This window comes from Chionomys nivalis, chromosome 17 (genome assembly GCF_950005125.1).
Source record: "Chionomys nivalis chromosome 17, mChiNiv1.1, whole genome shotgun sequence".
In the NCBI taxonomy this organism is placed as follows: Eukaryota; Metazoa; Chordata; class Mammalia; order Rodentia; family Cricetidae; genus Chionomys; species Chionomys nivalis.
In genome coordinates this window covers 48356050-48378423 of record NC_080102.1, presented here as the reverse complement: position 1 = coordinate 48378423, position 22374 = coordinate 48356050, and the positions used below count along the sequence as shown (strand labels likewise).

Sequence of the window (22374 nt, the reverse complement as noted above, 5' to 3'; positions counted from 1 at the left end):
ACTAGTATATTCTATGTTCACTAACATCAATATCTCAGTGAAAATGAAGAAAAATACTCTGTAAAAAAAAATACAGCCTGGCCAGGCAGTGGTGACCCACATGTTTAATTCCAGCACCAGGGAGGCAGAGGCAAGCCATTCTCTGTGAGTTCCAAGTCAAACTGTTTTACAGAATCTACAGTCAGGGCTCCACAGAGAAATCCTGCCTCAGGAAAAGGGGTGGGGGGAGACTAGAGCATGAAATCAGGAACTTGCTAGACATCAGGTGCAGAAGCTAGCAGAAGTGGATGGGGGTCTGACTACTGTGGGGCACAAGAGACAAAACATATCCCTGATGGTTTTCAGAATTCTACATTCCAGACAGTACCGGAGCATGTTTTCTGACTGGCCCATGGTGCACATCTCAAATGCCAAGGCTAATAAGAGAAATGGAAAATGGGAGTCTTCCTTTGGTTTTACCTCAAACTTAAGAGGAGTTTTTTCTTTGTCATTTAGCACAAAAAGAAATGTTTTAGCTCTATAAAGAAGGAGGAAGTGGGAATGCAAACTTTTAAGGATCCTTGTTTTAGCCTTTGACAGATGTATGAAAATAGGGATTTCCTGGAAAAAAGAAAATATTATATGAGTTGATATAATAACATCATGGGATTTCTTACTTGTCTTAACAGCCTAAGTGATGTGTGTTTATTAAAAATCTTCACAGCCACTTCCTCCCCTTCGTAGGCGGCTCGATAAACAGATCCAAAACTTCCATCACCTTTTGAGAAGGAAATAGGAAACATTATTCTTCTCAAGTAGATAAACCAAATCTGTTCTATGTGCCAAAATTGTACCTGTTGCATATTCATAAAAACCTGACCCCCTTGTTTACAGAATCAACCTCTTTGAATCCTTCCTCTTCCTTCTAGTCAATAAGTCACAGTCAAGTTCACCCATGTATCTGGCTCTCAGCCTTCCTGTCTTCCCTCCCTATATGATCTACAATGTCACCAGTCCTCAGACTTTGTCTCTTCATATGAGGATACAGATTGCATACTTTCCGCAACAACCACAAGCCAGTGTCTAAAAAGTATCCTATATGCTTTTATAAATCTCAATCACAGCCCACTGAAAACCATGCTGCTACTTTTGCCTCCAATTCATTTTTAGTCCACTTTCTTTACATCCGATAAAATTAAAATGAGATGTTTTCAATATCACTCAGAAGTTTAAAATAAAATCCTAAGAGGGTGAGGGAGAAAAAAAAAACACACATGCTTGAAAAACATGTCAACATTTCAGGTGGGTGTGGAGGTTTCTGGTTTTGTAAAGTCCTTTCCTGTTTGAGAATCACTGTTATAGAAATGTAAAGTCTAAACTGTCATACTCCATGGGTGTCCAGCAAAATACAACATTGAGGACTGCTATTGTGTATTTATGGTATCTAGGAAAGAAAAAACTCTCCTCTAGTCCTCATATCAAACCAGACCACTGAAGTATCTACCCATTTATGCTGGTTTTCCAGAAGGATAATCTTTCAGAGACAAAATGTACCCAACTCTTCTAACTCACAAAAGTCTACAGAAATACATCAAAACCATATTTACAATATAACTTTATCCATACATATTAATGCATATCCTGTACTGGCTCTGCTGATTGGCTTTTTTTTTGTCAACTTGACATGAAGTAGTGTCATCTAGGAAGAATAAACCTCAATTAAGAAAATGTCTCCATCAGACTGGCCTGTAGAGCTAATTAAAAGCCTTTGAATTGGATTCATGGGCCCAGCTAAAAACTGGAAACTGTTCAGCACACCCAAAAAAGAACAATCACAAAATACCAGAAGTTGAGTATATTACCAATTTAATGCTCCTGATTTTTAGTCCCCAAATTTGATGACTATTGGTAAGAGCTCCATATTGTCCTATGTGCTTCATTTCAGTGACTGAGCCGGAGTATTCTTTCTCTACTTATCCTTCTTGGGGTGAAGAAAGGCTATTTCACCTCTTTCAACTGAAGTTCCCCCTTCTGCCACCTCATTGCTCAAGAGCAGAGCAAGCTCAAGGGCAATTCCATAAATAACCGTGCTTCCTGCTAGGCCTCAAACCCATTGACTAGTCTACAGGCAAGTATACAAAGCAAATTCTAGATCCATGATATGACACAATTTTAAAGTATATCATGCTAAGTGAAAATTATTATATCAAATATATAAAACAAATAGAGATATGACTGCAAGAGCTGAACGTTTTCTAAATCAAGAAGGAAAAATTGTATCCTACTTGTGTTTTTGTTGTTGTTGTTTGTTTGTTTCAAATATAACAAAGATAGTTACCTAAGAGAAACTCTGGTGCTTCTTCAAATTCCAGCTCATCGTTGTTCAACATAATATTTCTAGGCAGGTCAGCCAAAATCAAGTCAGGAGCAATTTGAGATATGGGAACAGTGAGCCTTGGTTGATCTGGATTGATTAGCAGGTCTCCTAAGAAGTATGTAAAAAATTATTTTTAAAATGTGAGGGTATACAAAATGTGTGCTCCTGGCTTAAAAAAATAACCACGTCTTTAGATTTTTCTGCCAGCCATAGAGTTTTCTAGAAAATTCTGATAAACACCTAAAATATTAATGTCAAGTCACTTAGAACTTTAAACACATATTCCTAGGTTCACTCACTCTGTGGTAGAATTTCTACCTGACTTAGAACAGATGGCCTCTGACCAATAAGCCACATTTATGACGTCAATGCATGGCAAGCATGCTGCTACCTACAAATGCTTTGTTTCCATCTTTTTAACAGTTCTGTCATATGCATGGGTTTTCTTTAATATTCCCACCTCAAAGATGAGATTACCCTGGTGATTTAAATAAGGTGTCCCCCGGGCCTCTCAGGCATTTGAATATCTGGTCCCCTGATGGTGGAAGTTTGGTGGATATTAGAAATGTGAGCATAATGGAGGAAGCGTGTCGCTGAGGGCAGGATGTGAGTTTCCAAAAGCCACATGCCATTCCAAGTGAACTCTCTCTACTTCCTATTTGTGACTTGAGATGTGAGCTCTCTGTTTCCAGATTTAGCTGTTGTGACTGCTGCTTGTTGTCTGTGCCGTTATGGACCCAGACCTTCTGTATCTGAAGCCCAGAATAGACTCTTTCTTCTATAATTTGCCTGATTATTGTGTTTTATATCAGCAACAGAAAAATACCAAATATAGTTACGAACACAAACATCCAGTATTTAAACTGGAAATCAACATTTTTGAGAAAACAAAATACAAGCTATTATTGACACTAGGTGAACTTTACTTTTCTGAACAGTCACTATAATTGAATGCAGCAATTCATTCAACTCAACCCTGTGGATGTGAATAATGCTTATATATTAAAGTCATGTAAAAATAGTGAGGGCACTTTAAAAACATTGGAAAATTGTGCCAACACCTACCTTCTTCTGCTTTCTTCATTAACTCATCAAGCAAGATCTTCTGATGATCTTCGCCATCGTTAAAACTGTACAATGCCCATTTCTTCAGAAGAGTTTCTCCTTCCCCACAAATGTCAATCTCCAGCAGCCCAGGAAACCATTCTTCCATGAGTGAGTCAATGTGATCCACAACTTGGCCCAAGAGAATACAACCTACAGAATTCAAAATTAAGAACTCATGGACAATTCTTACCATGAATAAGTGAGCAAAAACTTCCATAACAAAACCTTCAAACATTATGGAAAAAATTGAAGAGGAGGAGGAGGAAGGAAGTGACCAGCAAGAAGGGAAGGGAATGAGGTATGGAAGTGCAGATGACCAAGTATGGGGCCATATTCATGTACATGAAAACGCCAAATGCAAACCATTACTCTTTATACTACCTTAACAAAGTTAAAAAGAAACTGAGGAAGACATTAGAATATGCAAGGACCTCCCCTGCTCGTCAATGTTAATAATGAAAACTACGGCTACTCACAGCAATCTACCATGGTATTGCAATCAATCTTAAAATTCCTAATTCTTCACAGAGCTAGAAAAACATTGTTCTCTGCACAAAATTCAATTCAAAATATATCAAAGACCCCAATGTAAGGTCTGAAACCCCAAATCTGCTAGAGGAAACAAAAGGAAAGTGCTTCAAGATACAGATACTGGAAAGGCCTTTCTGAAAGGGATATTAATAGCACAGAAAATGATATCAAGAATTGACAAGTAGGATTGTATGACATTTTAACACTTCTGCACCTCAATGAAGATAATCAGCAAAGGTAAGAGACCACCTACTAATCATTAATATACCTTCATCCATTCAATAAATAAGTTAATAAATGGAGTACACAGTTCTCAGAAGAAGAAATAATAATAGTTAATAGTGGTTTGAAAACTTGTTCAACATCCTGAGCCATCAGAGAAATGATAATTAAATCTCCCTTGGGAGGTGACTGACATCAAGACAATAAATGACAAAATGATGATGACAAGACATCGGGATGGAGGGACCCTTGTCCCTTATTGTTTGAGAATGCAAACTTGTGCAGCCACTTTGAAAAACAGTGTGGAGGTTCCACAGAAATGCTAAAAACAGAAATATCACACAGTGGCTGTATAAATGCCTGAAGGCATCTGAGCCCTGGAACCTGAATTCTAATTGTTGCTATTTATAAAAAACTTGGAGGCAGCTATTATGGGGTGAAAGCTGAAGGATCAGAGAAGCGAAAGTGGCCAGTCAGTAGAGTTCTTACCTCTACCAATGCTCAGACTAAAGGGGTGAGCCTGTCCCTACAAATCCTCAGACTGCATCCTCAGATGGCTCTGAGCTCCTGTCTCCTCCCACCTTATATTCCTCTCTCCACCCAGCCATATCATTCCTGTCTCCACCTCCCTAGTGCTAGGATTAAAAGGCATGTGAGTGTGAGCTTTGTTTCTCTTTTAGACAAATTTAATCTTGTGTAGCCCAAGGTGGCCTTGAACTCACAGAGATCCATCTGCCTCTGTCTCTAGGTGCTGGGATTAAAGATGTGTGCTACCACTGCCTGACCTCTATGGCTTACTAGTGGTTAGTTCTGTAGTCTGATCTTCAGGCAAGATTTATTTGTTAGATCACAAACAAAGTATCACCACAAAGACTATCATCACACACATCATACCATGTTTACTGTTGCACTGTACACACTAGCTAAGATAAGGAGCCAACCTAAATGTCCATTATCAGAGGGATAGAGAAAGGTAACATATATTCTTAACACACACACATACATACATTAGAGTTTCATTCAGCCATAAGAAAAAATAAAATTATCTCATTTGCTGGAAAAGAGAATTGGAGATCATTATGCTAAGTCAAATAAACTAGATTCAGAAAGACAAATACTGTTAGTTTTCTTTCATATACATAACCTAGATTTAGATACAAATATATTTTATGGAGAAATACATACATGGGGAAAGAGAGAGAAGAGGTTCAATGGGAGGGAAGAAGAAATCAGAGAGAACAATATAGTGGGGTAAAACAAAAAAAAACCATAATTTCTCTCATATGTAGAACCTAGATGCATAGAGGATAGATACACACATACATGCATATGTGTTTAAGTAAACACACACACCTGCACATGTGATGTGAAACATAGGAGAACTACTGGGGGGGGGGGATCGGCAGTGATGGGCAGAAGAGAGCCGATGAGCAGTAGGGGAGAAGAAAAATACATATGCGTGTAAAAATGTCAGGGTGAAATCCATTATTTTTTCCACAAAAAGCACTGGGGGCTCTCCCAGAGGACCTAGATTTCATTTCCACCTCATGACTATCTGTAATTCCACTTCCAGAATGGCCTCTGCAGGCACCATGCTTGCAGGCGGTACACAGCCAAACATGCAGGTAAAACACCAATATGCATAAAACAAAAAATTAGCCAGGTATAGTGGTTCACACCATCAGTCCCAGAACTGGAGAGGCAGAGATAGGCAGATCTCTTTGAGTTCAAGGTTAGCCAGGTCTATATAGTAAGTTCCACACCAGCCAGGAAAGAACCCTGTTTCCCCCCAGAAAAAAAAAAATGTTATCTTTAAGGTTAGATTAGTTTACAGGTACAATCCAAGCTTCCGAGTTAACTTCCTTACCTTTTCTACAAGAAGGAACTGTAATTTTCAAGAAACTCTCTGGGCGACCGTCTAACACTTCAGATCCCACCAGACAATATGCTTCTGGGGACCAATTCAGGTAGATGCCCTGTCGCCAATACGTTCTGTTTGGGCGTAGTGCTCTCTCTGAGAGTTTAAAGATAGATTCAGATGCATCCATTAGTTATTAACTACTTCATTAACTAAATGGGATAAACTACCAGTCATACCTTAAGTAATAGTAATATATATTTGTTGTGAAATGAACATTGATTTATTTAAGTATGAGTCCTTCTCCAAATGAATGTTAATTTTTTCCTTAATATTTCAATCACATAAGTTAAATGCTTTGTATACTATCTAGTACACATTGCAAGTTCTTGATAAAAAGTTTGACATGGTTAAAATATAAAAATCACAAGTAACTTTTCATAATTGTTCTAAAAATCAATTATATTAACACCATTATCAAACTTTTAAGTCCATTTTAGCTATTTTTAAATTCATTAATACCAAGAAACACGACTTTTTTCAGAAACCAGTAACACTTGCAGTTATCTTTTGCCTGAAACCCACTGATAGTTCTTATCATGTTACAATGCCTCTTACTTTAAAATGAGAGCTTACCATATAAACATAGCTTTACCCTTTGTCCAAGTCCCTGGCGATGCGCAGAAACGCTTGGGGTCAGAGTCTCTCCCTCAGAAAGCCAAGAACTGTTACACTTGCTGAGAAAAAGCCCCTCTTCATACATCGGTTTTTCTTTGCTCATGTGTGTGTATACATGTGTACACATTTGTGTATATGTGTGAGTGTATGTGTAGTGTAGGTATGTGTATAGGTGTGTGTATGTGTGTGAATGTGTGCAAGTGTCTGTGAATGTGTGTACATGTGTGTACACTTAAACTAATGGCTCCCACTAAACTCCACCTTTTAAAGCTATCGCTTCCTGTTTGTTAAGTCTTGGGAAGTACAATCCTCACAGTTGATGGAAATGCATCTAATACTAGAACTGGGGCATTTCCTCCCAGAAAACTGTATAAGTAGGTTCTTGTTCATGTATTGACCACTCTTGCCTTCCAAACAGGTTAACTCTGGTAAGTACCACATTACTTCAACATTTCTTTCTACTTTGTCTACATAGTAAACTGTGTTAAATGCGTACCTCTTCCAGAAAGCATGAAAGGTGAGATTTCAAGTAACCGATTAATCAATCTTGACCAAAACCCCATTGGAAAGTATGGCATTTCATATAACCGAATGATGATCTCAGAGTTCTCACAGTGGGGAAGCTCTATCACAGGTCTGTGGTCAGATAAGCTGCAGAAAGTAGAGACTGTCAGAAATTGAGCCTGGTGCCCTGAGCCTGGTGTCCTGAGCCTGGTGCTCTGAGCATGGTGCTCTGAACATGGTGGCCTGAGCTTTTCACTGCTTCAAACTCAGGCAAATAACTGCTCCAAACAAATTGCATTGGTTTATAATATTCTCTTGTCACATGCTCTTCCACATCAATCATTTGGAGGTTACTCACTGAATGCATGTTCAAATGAAGTAGATGCACAAAAAAAAAAACAAACAAACAAACAAAAAAAAAACTTTCACCAATCCTATGTGTATTAATAAATTAATACAATCAGCATAAAAGCAGATATTAAGATTATATGAAACTTGAAAAAACACATGTTCTAGAAACAAGTATGTCTATATTTAGAATTGGCTGCATCCATTAATCAATATAATTTGCACTCTCAGCACTTTGGGGCATTTCCACTTACTTTCATATGAGAATTTTCTCAAACAGGGCTAGAAAACAGCCCTTCACCACGATGCCTGCTATTTTAAGCTTTGCTGGAAACTCACTGTCTTCCTTAACCTTCCCTAACTTAACTCTTTCACTGGCAAATGAATAAGATGTGCATGCACATGCACTGCTTCACTGTTAATCTTCCTTAAATAATTTGAGTGCTGTTTCTTTAAGACGTTAATCAACTGCACTGGTTTTCAAAATATGTGCTATGCATTGCCAAAAAGCTTACCAAAAATAATGTATCTACTACAGAAAAAAAAATACTTCAGCAACAAAAAATAATATAATCTGGTCAATTTCTATTGAATTTTTATGGTCTGTCTTACCTGCTTGGAACCAGCAGATACTCTTCTCCTGTTGGCAAAGCAATCTGGAATTTTTCTAGCAGTTTGAAGTACTGTGTCATGTAGTTTTTTGGGAATCGCTTTTTCTTTGAAAGGAATTTTTCTACGTCTCTCCGTGAAATGATGCCCTTTGGATGTTTCAGACAGCCCTCCACTTTCACTGTCAGAATCTGAAAGAGTCGAACTCACAATTACAAGGACTCATTTCCTGAAACCTTTCCAAACCTAAATCATTACGTGTCCTTTTGCTTGGTGCAAATAAGGAGAGAAGCTAAAACAAGTCAAGACCGAATCTCTGTGTGGTTGATAGCATGGAAGCTCAGGGGAACAGATGTTTAGAAGCACTTGGAAAACTAGGGGAGGAGGACCCAGTTCTTCAGGATTTTCTTGGTCCTAATCCCCAGCACCCATTCTGCAGTCTCATCATGAACATATTCCTCTACATTCCAAGAAATTACCTTCTAGGTATTAATCCAAAATTTTGCTGTATACATTGATGTTTCCATGATAGGAGGCAGCTTACACCAATGGAAAAGAAGCAGTGTGACCACACCCTGTTACAAATTCTACTGGTCAAGCATGAGTCAATGAATCTGAAGAGAGGCAATTGAATCCACCCTTTAATATGCCACCCTGGTGACCCCAACGTATCTGGGGCATTAGACAGCATCCCGCCAGTTAAGAATATGAAAGTGGAGCAGAAGAACCTATGTCCAAACACAGACTCTGTTACTACTGTGGGACCTTGGGAAAGGTAGCTGGTTTTTTGGGTGTGTGTTTTGCTTGTTTGTGTTTCGTTTTTGTTTTGTTTTCAGGTGATTTCCTTCTCTGAAATGAGATACTAAAGATGGTTATGTCTTACGTTGCTAGAAGAATGAACATATTGTACATAAAGCTTAAGAAGTAGGTGTGATCATTTGAAGCATAAACTAAGCCCCCTGTGTTAGCCGTAATTACATATTTAATGGACTTTAGACAAATTTCTTTTTAAAAGATGTTTAAGAGTAATTATCCTCCATACCTCTATGATGTGTAAAAGGTTCCTAAGTAGAGGCAAACATTATTTTTGCTATGTGTTCATTGAGGTGCTAGACAGTAAACCCTCAGGCTCACAGGCTTTTTCTTCCACCTCCATCTGATTCATATGTGTGATATTTACTAAACCAAGAAAGGTACCATCCATCTCCTGAGCTTGTATGTAATGACTGTGTCTGCTGGGCTCTTGGGTAGGGAAGTGTGTTGATTATGGTTTCTCCTACCCTTTGTCCTTCAGGGCAGTTTCAGACAATTCTTCCAATGCTGGGAACTGTCACTATCTCTGAGTTGTTGAGACCTGACAACTGCTGTACCCAGGCATACCACCACCCTCTTTAAAGAACACTGTGTCCTCTAGTAGCTCACATGCCTATGCATTAGTTATCTTTTTCCTCCTTTTCACGTCAGCATTGTGAGGGCACAAACTGCTATAATCTCAGAAACAGGACATCTGGAACATGTAAGACACTAAATAAATTTTTGTGAGTTTGTCAACTTTAAAAAACTGATTTGGAACATTTATTATAGTCCAGCTATTTACATGAAATTCCTAACTATCTTTTTCTGAGCCTGGACTTTCAGCCTCTCCATCCACCAAGATGTGGCATAACAAAGTTCCAGTTTCAAAACCTGTACTTCACTAACCTGGAAAACCTAAAAGAAATGGGTAAGTTTCTAATTAAGTCAAATCACCACAAAGAATTAAGCAGTGTAATCAGACCTATGAGGAGACTGAAATAGTAATAAAAAGCCTTCCATCTTTAAAAAAAAATGTCTAGGACTAGATGTATTCACAGCAGAATTCTACCAGACTTCCAAAGATCCACAGACAATCCTTCTTAAGTTATTCCCCCAAAATAAGGAGAGAAAAGAGACGGGAAAAAAAAGAGCATTTCTAAATCCCTTCTACAAAGTCAGTATCTCTCTAACACCAAAATAAAGACATAGCAAAATAAGAGCCCAATATCCTGATAAACAGACTCAAAAAGTACTTGAAAGCCACGAGAACCCTCCCTTTTTAATTGTTGACCAAGGTGTCCAAGAGACTCACAGATCCATAACTTATTGCTATTGCCCTTGCTTGTACCATAGAGGTATAAGGTAAGTCCTTATTACTGAAAACACTATGTACTTCAGAGGAAGAACCCTGAGACTTCTGAGTTTGAACTGACCTGAATGTCTCCTCTCTGAGGACTAACTTTCATGGCACCTGGACACATCATGCGATCTCCCAAATGAGGGAAGCAACCAACAGTCCTACCTAGCTATGATGCCTATGAACGAACCAGAGCAATGAATGACATGGCACATGATTCAAAGGGTGCAGAAGCAGCAATACACCTTGGCAGTAGCCAACAGCTCTCTAATCGATATCTTCAACAAGAGGAAAACTGCCTGGTACTGGAAACCCAGCCGACTACTCTGGGTTGGTGAACTCATATTTCTTGAAGTAGAACCTCCAACCACCACCTCACTAAGCCAGCACAGTCCCTAACTACATTCTAAACATTTGTCCTTATACCCACAGGTAAGTATAGTCCTCAGCCCTGTGAAAAGAGGAAACTTCCCTTTGCCACAGATGAAAACCATTACCGACCACCGCACCAATGAAAATGTAAAGTTGGGAAGCCCAGTCTCCATGGATACTGCTAAAGAAAAACTCCAACAGCCAAGTCTCAGGGAACATGGCTGAAGATGGGCTAGGAAGACTATAAGAGCCAAAGAATCTGACAGTGAGATTGTGTCTTCTAGGGATGTCAGAAGCTATACCCATAAAGTCTCGCCAATGTGACTACCCAAGGACACCAATAGAGGTGCTGAAGTGGATGAAGCAAAGCCCAGGAGACTTCAACCCTACACAGAGAACTGCAGGCCCCTAAGGAATGCTGAGAGAGTGAAACAGTCTTCCCCAGTAAAGAGCACATAAATTGGCTTTCCAATAACAAGAGGGCAGACAAGAAAACATACATACAATTAACAACATACAGACTGAGCAGGTGAGCAGGATATATATATATACACACACACACACACACACACAGAGAGAGAGAGAGAGGTACATGCATGCAACAATAATAAAAAATAGAGACTGAATTTGAAAGAGCTCAAGGAGAGGTATATAGAAGGGTTTGGAGGGACCAAATGGAATTGGGAAATTATATAATTGCATTATAATCTCAAAAGTAAAAGAAATAATTAAAAACCAGTAGAAATAAGAACACTTAGCATTTTCAGTTTCCAAGTTTGAAAGTGGCCCTTTATAGAGTGATAAAATCTGAAATAATATTTTAGTTTTAACACCTTTAAAGAGCCTACGATTTCTTCTATCTACTAACTCATATGCTTAAATTATAGACCTTTTCAAGCAAGAAATCTGTATCTCCCACCTATTCTGTCAAGAATAATTCCCCATAAGAGCTTGTTAAAGACACACTCAATTAATCCTATATGTTTCTTTCAAATCTCTTTACCATATAGTTAAATGAGTTTTGCAAAGATATCCTACCTGGGCTGAACATTCTTTATTAATTTTCATGGCATAAGGTCTCAGGGCAGAGTATGACATGTGGGTTCCTAAGACTTTCTGCACCATGAAATGAAACCATTCCTGTCTTGGTGACATGTGGAGGTCAGCAACCCAATTTACTTTTGCTGGTTGGTATCATACAAACCCGCTCTTATTTTTACTTGGTTATTTATGGTCACAATTCCTTTATTTCGATGTAGCCATACAAACAAAAGTGACAACCTTTGTTGCTTCTGCGAGCAGGGAATTTAAATGATCATTTGCCTGACCTTTTAAATCTTTCATGGAATCGTTGAATTGTTTCAATTCTTGATTCCACTTTCACTTCAGAGCCAAGAATAATGACTCACACCTGCAATCCCAACACTTGGAAGGCTAACACACAGCTATTGCTGTGGGTTCAAATCCAGGCAGGGCTACACAACTAACCTCAGCTGTATAGCTAGTTCTCTAGGCTAGTCTGCACTACAGAATGAGACATATCTCCCTGACCTGAAACTCACTTAAACTAGCATCGTAACATTATACCTAGGGTAATAAAAAGGACTTCCAGGAAGTTTCAAGTAGTTACTCCATAGACTTTCTGGGAACTCCACTGTGATTACAGCAGGAACCTACTTTGGTTTGGGTTTAGATTTGGGTTGGGAGAGTGTTGTTTACTGTCCCCCCCCCATGGGGTGTTTTATTGTGTGTTTTTACTTTGTGTTTTCACTGTATCAAAAGGAAAACTGATACAAACCTCTTCCTTGCTCTGCTGTGTAAGACATGCCTGCTTCTAATCACATTATCCACGTATGATGTTAAGTCGCACAGAAACTTACCACCTCAGGGACAACTTTATCCTTCTCTTATGTATATCGAGATCCTGTCTGCCATGGTGTTCCACTGACACAGCAAAACCAACAGGGTGACTGCGCATGCATTGAATAATGTGTTCACCTACACATGATTTTTAATTTGACTCCATACTTGGCACACTCCCCAAAACTACCTTTGTACCTTTGTATTGTCTTCAAAGTTAATTTTACATATCCAAAAAGAGAACACCTAAAATTATCAGACAGATCAAATCGTTACTAAGTATAAAGCTTTTGTTTCCTTTCACTTACATTAAATTAGGGAAGCAACACACGAGGAAATACAATTGTCCTTATTTAAGTGACGACATAAGGGTTTAAAGCAGGAAGGAGAGGAAACTTCATATGCAGAATAGTTGCAACTCAGGTGATGCCGACTCCAGATAATGTTCCCCTAAGCACAGGACACCAATGACTCCATCACCAGCTCATACATAGCAAATGCATGCCACCCAGGGCATTGGGGCAGAAATGTGGAAACCAATTTGAAAATACCTACTATTAGAACAGACACACTGCAATTAAATGCAATTAAATGCCAATTACACTGGTGTTGAAATGTTCCCTTCAGTGCCAGGTTACAGGATTTACCCTCAAATGAGTTCTCTCTTCAAAATAATCCCCTTTCTACCTTTAAATAGATATGAGCAATACTATTCCAGATTGCTTAAAGAAATTTCATTAGCATTATGGAAAAATTGAGAGAGAGATTTCCAATATGAAAAAGGATAATCATGTTAGAGACTTGGGGAGCCACATGGAAAGCTGTAAAATAAATTCATAAATAAAATGGTTACCAATGAATGTGAGAGCTAGAGGCATCACCCTGAGTTCTTCTCAGCCAGGAATAAGTGAAACACAGTGTCCTGAGCTATGGTGAGCCTGTATCCCTCAGCACTACAGAAATGTCCAGACAAATTTTTATTTGTCAAAACTGAGATGGTACAACTATAACTTAGAAAGGAGGAGACAAAATTATACTATCAACTCTATAAAAAAAAAAGACACACCACAATTAAATTCAAAGAAGAATGGTGTCAACTGTGCTGGGAAAGTCTGAACTGGTGTGCTATCTTGAGTGGTTTTTCATGGAAAAACTACAGGTGGCTTTTGTAATTGCTCTATATAAACTCATTGATAATGTGCTGTTGTCAGGAGGAGAAATCATTTTCTATGTGAAAAATGAATAGAAAAATAAAATTTCAACACAGTTTTCAAAAGTGTAAATATTTGAACATCAGAAAAGTTTCTCCTAAGGTCTTTATATTTTTTATTTTGTGTTGAAGAAAGGACTGTGTGTGTCCTAGGCTTGTCTAGAACTCTCTACAATAGCTGAGGACGACCTTAAGTGTCTGTTGATCCTCCTGCCACCGTCTTCCAGCACTGAAATTACAGCATAAACTATCATGCCTGGCTTTCCTGCATACTTTCCAGATAGATTTCATAGTTCGGCCAACCCAGTTTCCTCATAAGATTTTCACAAAGCTTTTATTCATTCAATGAAGTCAGTAACCAAACTTGTCACTGAGGTCTAGATATTTGCCCATAACTGGGAAACAAAGACAAGAATGTGAGCTTTAAGATGCCTGGCCATTCCAGGAAGTTCTTCTCCATCTTCCCCATCAAGTATTTCTATAATTACCTTGGTCCCAGCCTTCTCAGAACACAAACACTAAAATGCTAAATGCTCTGGATGCCGCTACTCTGTTCTTCAATCACAACCTCTATGCCCCCAAATATAAAACACCAACCTGCGCCATGACTTTACAAAGCCACTTGGGTTCCACAAAATACAGGTCGCTTAGCTGCAGTGCAGGGTCTTGAAAATGCAGAAGGACTCCTGCAGTGAAAATCCATGGAACAGTGAAAAGTGGGATGCAGAATCATACAAAGCCCAGAGACTCCAGTGTAGCTAGTTATACTGAGAGTTTCACAGAGGAGGACCCTGGAGCCCCTGCACACGCTACCCCTGGGATAAAAGAGGGTAAAGGAAGCATTTTCAAATTATACGACTTGTTCATATGCATAAGTATATTTGGAAAACCAGCAAGCATTGGAAAGTGTATGTTGATAAATGCAAATTCACAATATTCTTTTGGATCTTCTACATCAGTGGTTCTCAGCCTTTCTAACTCTGTGAGCCTTTAATACAGTTCCTCGTGTTGTAGCGATCCCCAACCATAAAATTATTTTTGCTGCTACTTCATAACTATAATTTTGCTATTAATATGGATTATAATGTAAACACCTGATTGCAGGATATCTGGTATGGGACCCCAAAGGGGTCCCAGTCCACAGGTCTAAAACTGCTCTTTTGCATGCATAGTCCAAAGACATGTTTTAATTTCCATATAATTAAAAACAACACACATGTCTGGATATCTGATTTAAGGAACATGAAGAAAGAAACTCATAAAAGGATCAAAACAGTTTCCTGGCTATTTATTCTAGGACGAGACATCAACTGACATCTTCTGCAAGCTAACAAGGAAGGGGACCAGCATGGCATGGGGCTGCAGTGGGCTGAGATTTGAACTGTGAGCTCACAGTTTAAGCAACAGAGCCCTTCATATCACACCAGCCTCTACTGTCTAAGGTGACCCAGTGAACCACTGCAGTAATAATTCTTATATAAAAATGATCTTCACACAAAAACTTGCCACTAGGAAATGATGTGTCTACATCAAGTGTCCAGTGTCTCATAATAGCAAAACTGTAGCACCAAACCCACCTATCTTCATTCCTGCTCGGGGATCATTTCATACTTTGTCCTTAGTCCACTTCAAAGTATACTTTCCTGGGACATAATACATGATTCAATGTTCATACATATGGTGGTCTTACAAAAGATAAAATCCACCAGTAACGTGTTTAAGAATTTTAATGGCATTGTCTTTCATTTTGAACAGAGATCATATACACGATTCAGACATCTCTTCCAACTATCACGACCTGGCACTGAAAGCCAGAACACAGATCAATCACACAAACCTGACTCGTTTAGGAAATGAACGGCGTGTGGGAGTTCGTTCTCATCCAGCTGCAGCTGGTGTTCTCGCACGAGTTGTAAGAGACGCTTCCGGTTAATGACAGGAAACTCCACCGGCACAGCCTTGCGCTCTGACAGGATGATTTTCTCCAGTTCTACATAGCAATCTGGAATCAGCTGCCCAACCACAGGCTGATCTCGGATCTATGAAATTACAGATGGCAAGGCAGAAAAATCTGTTCAGGTCACAGATGTGTTGCACGGGAAATTCAGCCATAACAGTTTTTACACGGTGGATGTGTTTTTTAATGAAACTGAAACATGGTGTGAAGCCTATCTAAATGGTGATGAAGAGATGAGGAAATTACAGTACGGAAATTGTGGACATAGAGTCAATTTGGGGGGAAACGCTGCAAATAAAACAGCATGAAAATAGTTATCTATTAACACAAAACATCCATTTTGAAAACAAAGGCAAATAAACAACCAAGAGAGTGGTTTCATTTCCTAATGCACTGAGGGTGCGTGCGGTACACAGGTGGGTTAAGACATAAGAGCTTTGGGATATTTCTTTATAAGGTGAAAATACACCCACAAGTATTGGAGACTTTTGGACTGTAATATCAAGAGTTAGAGCTGGACTCATGGAATCTCCTCCCCTAGTTATGTTTTTTCATGAAACCTTAAACTCTGGAAAATAAGATTTGTCTAAATGCCAGTGATCCCGACCTGAAAGGAAGCCTGCTGTCTGAAGCACTGGCAGAGAGACAGAGTGAGATTTTCAAACGAGGGTCTTGAGATAGTAGTTTCTGTGACAGACATCTTTTCTTCTTTAGAGTTTCTTTTTCCCCCAGGTAAATCTAATTTTAAAGAGAAATACAGCTCTGAAGATAGCAAACCAAATGCTCCTGAGGGCCACTAGGGGGCAACCTCTCCTCATGTCTGGATTCTTAGGATGCCTTCACTAGTTCTACCCAATTCTAACAAATTCTTAAGGCTTCTTTCCAGTATACATAAACACAAAGCTGCGGCTCACGCCTCTCTGCTTGCACCCGGAGATTGGTTTCCAGCACTAAGAACTACTGCTTCCATGCTTTCCTGCACGCATTGCCCTGGAAAACTAATTCTACTAACCGTTGTATGTTCTTCAGCATTTACACATTAGGACAACATACAACTTTAAGTTCAAAGATGTTCTAAGCCAAGGAAGGCAACAGAAATAAATGAATGTCTTACAGGAAGCAGATCCAGAAAGGGCAAGAGTGCTGAGGGCGGGTCCCAGCCAGCAGGAGGATGCTATTGGACTGGAAAGACTTTAAAGGAATGTGGTCCACATTGACTGAGGTTCTGTCCTCTATTTCCTTCACCTTTCACCTTGTTCATGGAATCACTACCAGGTTGAGATAGGAAAGAAAAACAGCACAAGGAACTGTTTGGAAAGAGTCAAGACACAAAGAAGATCAACGAGGCATGCAGGGAGCACTCTTAATCAAGTCAAAGCTGCTCCTTGAAGATTCAATGCAAGCTTCAGAGAGGAAGGTATCCCAGCGTGGCAGGCTCTCCTTCCCCACCATCTGAAAGAACTAGCGAAGCAAGCTGGTACATTCTCAAACCAGCAGAATGAGGTCACTATTAGCAATATGCATTCCTATTCAATTATTCGGCCATTTGGGGAGGTACGTTTGTCTTCTTTGTATGGAGTTGTTTTAAGGATGCATTTATAAGTACAAAAAGGAATCTGGTCTCACTGATCGACAGTAATAACTGGCAGCAGCCTTAAAGTAGGATTAAGGACTGCTGACCCAACTCTCTCAAAGACTTGCTCCAGCTAAACTCAGGCTTTTACAAAGCAAAATCATCTTCCAAAATGGTGCTTCAAATACCTGATGTATGGGAAAAGGAAACACTAATAAACTATCCCAAGAAACTCTTTAGGTGCGATTACAGGCACAGGAGTAAACTAACTGGATAAACAGATGAATTCAGTGAGTAGGGTTTATATTTGTGGTTTAAAGCAGTCACACTCTCCCTAATCTTATTAGTCCCACAGGAGAGTTGAAAGAAAAAAAAAAGCAATGTGGAAAGTTTCTAATGCAGGATGCCATTCTTAGACAAATACCACCAAAATCAGGAAGACTCCTTAGTAACTATTAAATGTTCCTTGAACAGTTTCTCTCCCTGGGTACCACGGAGACAAACCCATCCACAGATGGCCCGTCTGTCTTCTGAGAGGAATAGAGCCTGTGCCGAGCTGATGGTCCACTGTGGAGTTGTACACGGTTTATCACTCAGCGGTCCACTGTGGAGCAGTTTTGAGAACACAATGTGGCCGTGTAAGAAATTACTCTGGGATACCCAGGCTGAACCAAGCCCTGGTTACATTCTGGGTCTCCACGGAAACAAAACAGGGAGACTCAGCATTGTGTTCGCCACAAGGAAGAACCCAGAGCATTTTTTTTTTTTTTACAGAAATTTCAACCATATTCCTTCCTGTGAGTACTGGTTATCCACTCATGTAGTGGATAACCAAAGCGAGTGTAAAAAATTCAAAACACACTTCTTAAGTTGGAACCTAGCTTTATGAATTAGATAATTATCTAAAGATCGCTGACAACCAACTAGTGGTATTGACATCTCAGAACATTAAGAGAAAAAGATTGGAATTTTTTAAGAAAATGGAAACCGCCAGGAAAAGAATTATGAAGGAACCACACGGACGATCAAGATGGAAGTAAAATAGGGACCCCCAAAGGAAGTTGCTAGAAGAACAGATGGCACAGAGGACGGGAGCACCCGGCTGCACTGCCACATTTAGCTTCTGGATAGAACCCTGGAGAGGAAGCTGGGAGAGCGGGCCTCTGGATGGTTTTCTCAGGATCCCGGCAAGATTCTCCTAGTTCTGCTCGGGGTCCTCTAGCTATTTTCACCCCCCACTTCTATGAATTATGAATGAAGTATGGTATAAATAAGTCATTTTAAAGTGAAAGTATTTTCATAGTTCTGAGCTATGAAAAAACCCTACAATTTCCAGATAATCGCTCTCTCCTCAAGGTTTCTGACATTTCTAAGCGGCAGTACCATAAAAGAATGAACAAGGGGTATTTATCTAGCAGCCTGCAGGGGGCGCACCCTCCAACCTTAACCGTCTAGCTGCCTGCAGGGGCACACACCCTCCCACCTTGAAATTAAGGCTCTCATTTATGATGGTTTTCCGAAGCTTTGCCAGCGCATCCGACTCCTCGGTGGCATTTACGAAGTGGTAGTCCCGGATGGTGGGGAATCCTCGCTTGTTTAGGAGTTCTTTGGTGATTTTGCTTATGCAGGCTTTGCGCTGCTTCTCATCAGAAACGTCCAAATGTGTGCCCACCAGAATCACGGGAGAAGAAGAGGCACGGGCCTAAGGGAACAGAGACAAGACACTTCCTGTTTATGTAAAAATCCTTCCTGTTTACCTTTCTGCTGAAATCCACTATGTATGAAACTCGGTGCTTCAGCGACGACAGATCCAAGGGCTTCAGAAGTGGAAGACAGCGACTGTCTTTCCTTGCTGCTAGTGTGTGCACAGAGTCCTCTAAAGGACAGGTCTTGACACACAATCCTGTGGCACAGCAGCGTTTTGAGACAGGAGCTTTATGAGATGCTGAAGTCACAGCGCTGAGCCCAGAAACCGACTGCCTCTGTCAATACAGTAAAGGACACCCAGGGAAGGATAACTTACGTCCCCTTCCTTTTGCTACTGGGCCTGTGCGTTCTTGTCCTCTGCTTTTCACCATTTGGAATGACACACCAGAAATGGCCTTGCAGATGCCAGCCTGGAGGGCCTGGATTTCCCTCCCTCCAGAACAGACTGAAGTATCTGTCGTTAGTGAATCACTCAGGCTTAGATAGACTGTTTCAGCAGCAAATGGCAACAAAGATATTCCCTTAAACTTAAAATAATGGTAATCATATAACGATTTTCAAGTTATTATTATGTCTTTTTGAGTCCAATTCTTACCACTTTCCAAGTTCTTAAATAACTGTGCTACTGTAATTTTCCTTTTATTTTAACATTTGCTTAAAGCGGGTTGTTTGCAAGCTGTGTTTCTAAATAAAGGAAGTGTTCAGTAAACTCCAAGCTCCACCAGAGCAGCACAAAATGACTTTAAAGTCATTAAATTTGGAGAATGGAAGACCAAAACCACAGAAACAAACTTTATTGCCACTATACTATTTGCCCAAGCTGCTATAATATTAGCAAGAAAAGAGATGCTTAAGAAAGATCCAAATTATCAGGTACACCCATGAACTACCAAATTCTGTGTCCAGATGTCCTAGTGCAAACTTCCTGAGGACCTCACTGAGGCAACAGAGTATGATCAAAATCAGCTGTGTGTCTGTGCTTTCAGACTTTACAGTGTGAAAGGATTTCAGAGGCTGGTGACAGGCAGCATTGCGGGATGCTTCACTTCCGTATCATTACACAAAATCTAAGGGTTTCTAACTTAGAAACAAAAAAAAAAAAGGAAAGAGAAGAAAAAGAGAGGAGAGAGAGAATGAGAGAGGGGGAGAGAAAAAGAAAAGAAAAAAAGAGAGGGGAACGGAAGAGAGATGAAAAGAAAGAAAAGACATGCAAAACAAGTAGAGAAACTGTTCTTTAAAATACATCACCTTATATACACATCAGAAATAAAAAAATAACAGAATATAGCTGGGCATGGGAGTGTACACCTTTAATTCCCAATACTCAGAAAATAGAGGCAGGCAGATCTCTGTGATTTCAAGGCCACCCTGATCCTTCATAGAGAGTTCCTGGCCAGCCAGGGCTACACAGTGAAACCAGGCCTCAAAACAAGCAAGCAAGCAAACAAAAAGCAGAAGCAGGAGATATAACAGAGAGCGGGATCATGCTCCACTTCCGTGTAACTAGAAGAGATCACCTTGATATTGAAGAGCCAGGGCTTCATGGCGTCCACCTCTGCCTGCCCCTTGCTGAGGTCATACACAGCAAGGTACAGAGCTCGCTGGGTCATGAAGTGGGGGTGCGTGCTGTAGAATTCCTCACGACCTGGAAAAAGATTTCCGAGACTTTAGTCTTCTACATAATAGACACAAATCACTATTAAAGTTATATAAAGGGTAGGCATACTGGGATTTGAGAAGAAAGTGATCAGCAGACAACATTCACACAGCTTTAAAAATGTCTATTAGCTGGCAACCAAGGAATTACTTTAGACACCTCTGCTGGCATTTCTTTCTGAGTAATGTGCATTCTGGGCAAATTCTGTAGCTAATGTGCTTGGGATAATCGCTTATGACCTACCAGCTGCTTTTCTGTTAGATCAGGAAATTCACTTCTAAAATTTCTACTCAAAACAAAAACTAAGAGAATGCCAAGAGTACCTGCAAAGTCCCACACATTGAGAACAAGGTCCTTTTTCCTTTTGCCTCGTATTTGGATAGGCCAATCTCTGACGTCTATGCCAACTGTGGCGCTCTGCATGCCAAGATCTGACTTCTTCATTTTCATGAGCTGCTGCAGCAGCGTGGTCTTTCCGCTGCCAGTATTTCCCACAATCATAAGCTTCATTCGGTTGTAGGGCACTGCCTTTTTCAGCCGTTGTTGGAGAAACCTGGTGTTAAAAAGACATAAGCAATGAAACAGCCTGCCCAGTAGCGTGCTGGAACTGGGCTCTGCCGAAGCTGCTCCACAGTGAATGCAAAGGCACAAGCATGCAAAACTGTAAAGGTCATGGAACCAAGAAGACGCACGCCTTCTGGTGTGCTACCAGTACACAGATCCCATTAGTGATTTCAGAGCAGCCACCGATATTTGGCAGCATTGACAATTCTAATGACGTTATCCCAACACTAGAAATAACCAAAATGGTAAAATCCATTTGCAATACCTATTAAAATGCACTGTGTACATATATACATGTACAAATGTCTATATGGGAGATGGTTTAAACAGTACAAGTAAAGTCTTATCCATTATAAATTTTAAGGATTACAATGGCATAGAATCAAAGCCTGTTTTAATGAAAGTTTGGTAATGAGGCGATCTTGGCAATGTTATATGTGCATGTACATATATATATATATATGTGTGTGTGTGTGTGTTTCTATATTTAAATATAATACAAAATAGATATTTATATATGGCATGTATGATATAGGGATATATTTGCATTAGTCATGGATAAAAGAATAATATGTATTTATTTGTTCATTTTAACTATATAAGCTATTACACTATCAAATGATATTAACATTGGTATTCTATCTAAACAATATAAAATTAATTGAAGCTAATTTGAAGTGCTAGATGCTCAAAAAAAAAAACCATGCTTAAGCTTTATAAATGTAAGTTGTTTCGAAAATAAAATGGATACAGAAAAATACATTTGAAACTATGCTATGTATTGTCACACTTTTAATTTTTTTAAAATGTATTTACAAAATTTCCCCCTTTCTTTTTCTAAACTCTGCCTGGCATCCCTCCTTGCTCTCTTCAAATCTATGGCCATTTTTAAAATTAGAAACCAAACCATGCCGTAAGAAAACTTTAAGGAATACTGACTAATTTATGCCAACAGCAGGCATCTGGATGGTCCCCCCGATAATATGATCAAAAGGAAACATCAGGGATTGTGGAGATGCTCAGGGGATAAGTGTCCGTGAGGACCAGAGTTCAGGAACCCAGTACCCACTCCAAAGTCAAGCTAGTTGTAGCAGCCTGCCTGCAATCCG

At 39.6% G+C, this 22374-nt stretch overlaps 1 protein-coding gene across 2 annotated transcripts in view; it reads right to left on the bottom strand.

The window, feature by feature from the left end:
- The window catches only part of Lrrk2 (leucine rich repeat kinase 2), a 133177-nt gene that overhangs the window by 37366 nt on the left and 73437 nt on the right, over nucleotides 1–22374 (bottom strand). For both annotated transcript variants that reach the window (XM_057791432.1, XM_057791434.1), the window contains exons 29-39: nucleotides 21025–21254; nucleotides 20562–20689; nucleotides 18821–19039; nucleotides 15645–15846; nucleotides 14405–14493; nucleotides 8217–8404; nucleotides 7249–7403; nucleotides 6084–6230; nucleotides 3422–3613; nucleotides 2318–2464; nucleotides 657–757 (exon numbers count right to left, since the gene is read on the bottom strand). In XM_057791432.1, the coding sequence (XP_057647415.1) occupies nucleotides 657–757; nucleotides 2318–2464; nucleotides 3422–3613; nucleotides 6084–6230; nucleotides 7249–7403; nucleotides 8217–8404; nucleotides 14405–14493; nucleotides 15645–15846; nucleotides 18821–19039; nucleotides 20562–20689; nucleotides 21025–21254 (1798 nt within the window). The remainder of the gene's footprint in view (nucleotides 1–656; nucleotides 758–2317; nucleotides 2465–3421; nucleotides 3614–6083; nucleotides 6231–7248; nucleotides 7404–8216; nucleotides 8405–14404; nucleotides 14494–15644; nucleotides 15847–18820; nucleotides 19040–20561; nucleotides 20690–21024; nucleotides 21255–22374) is intronic.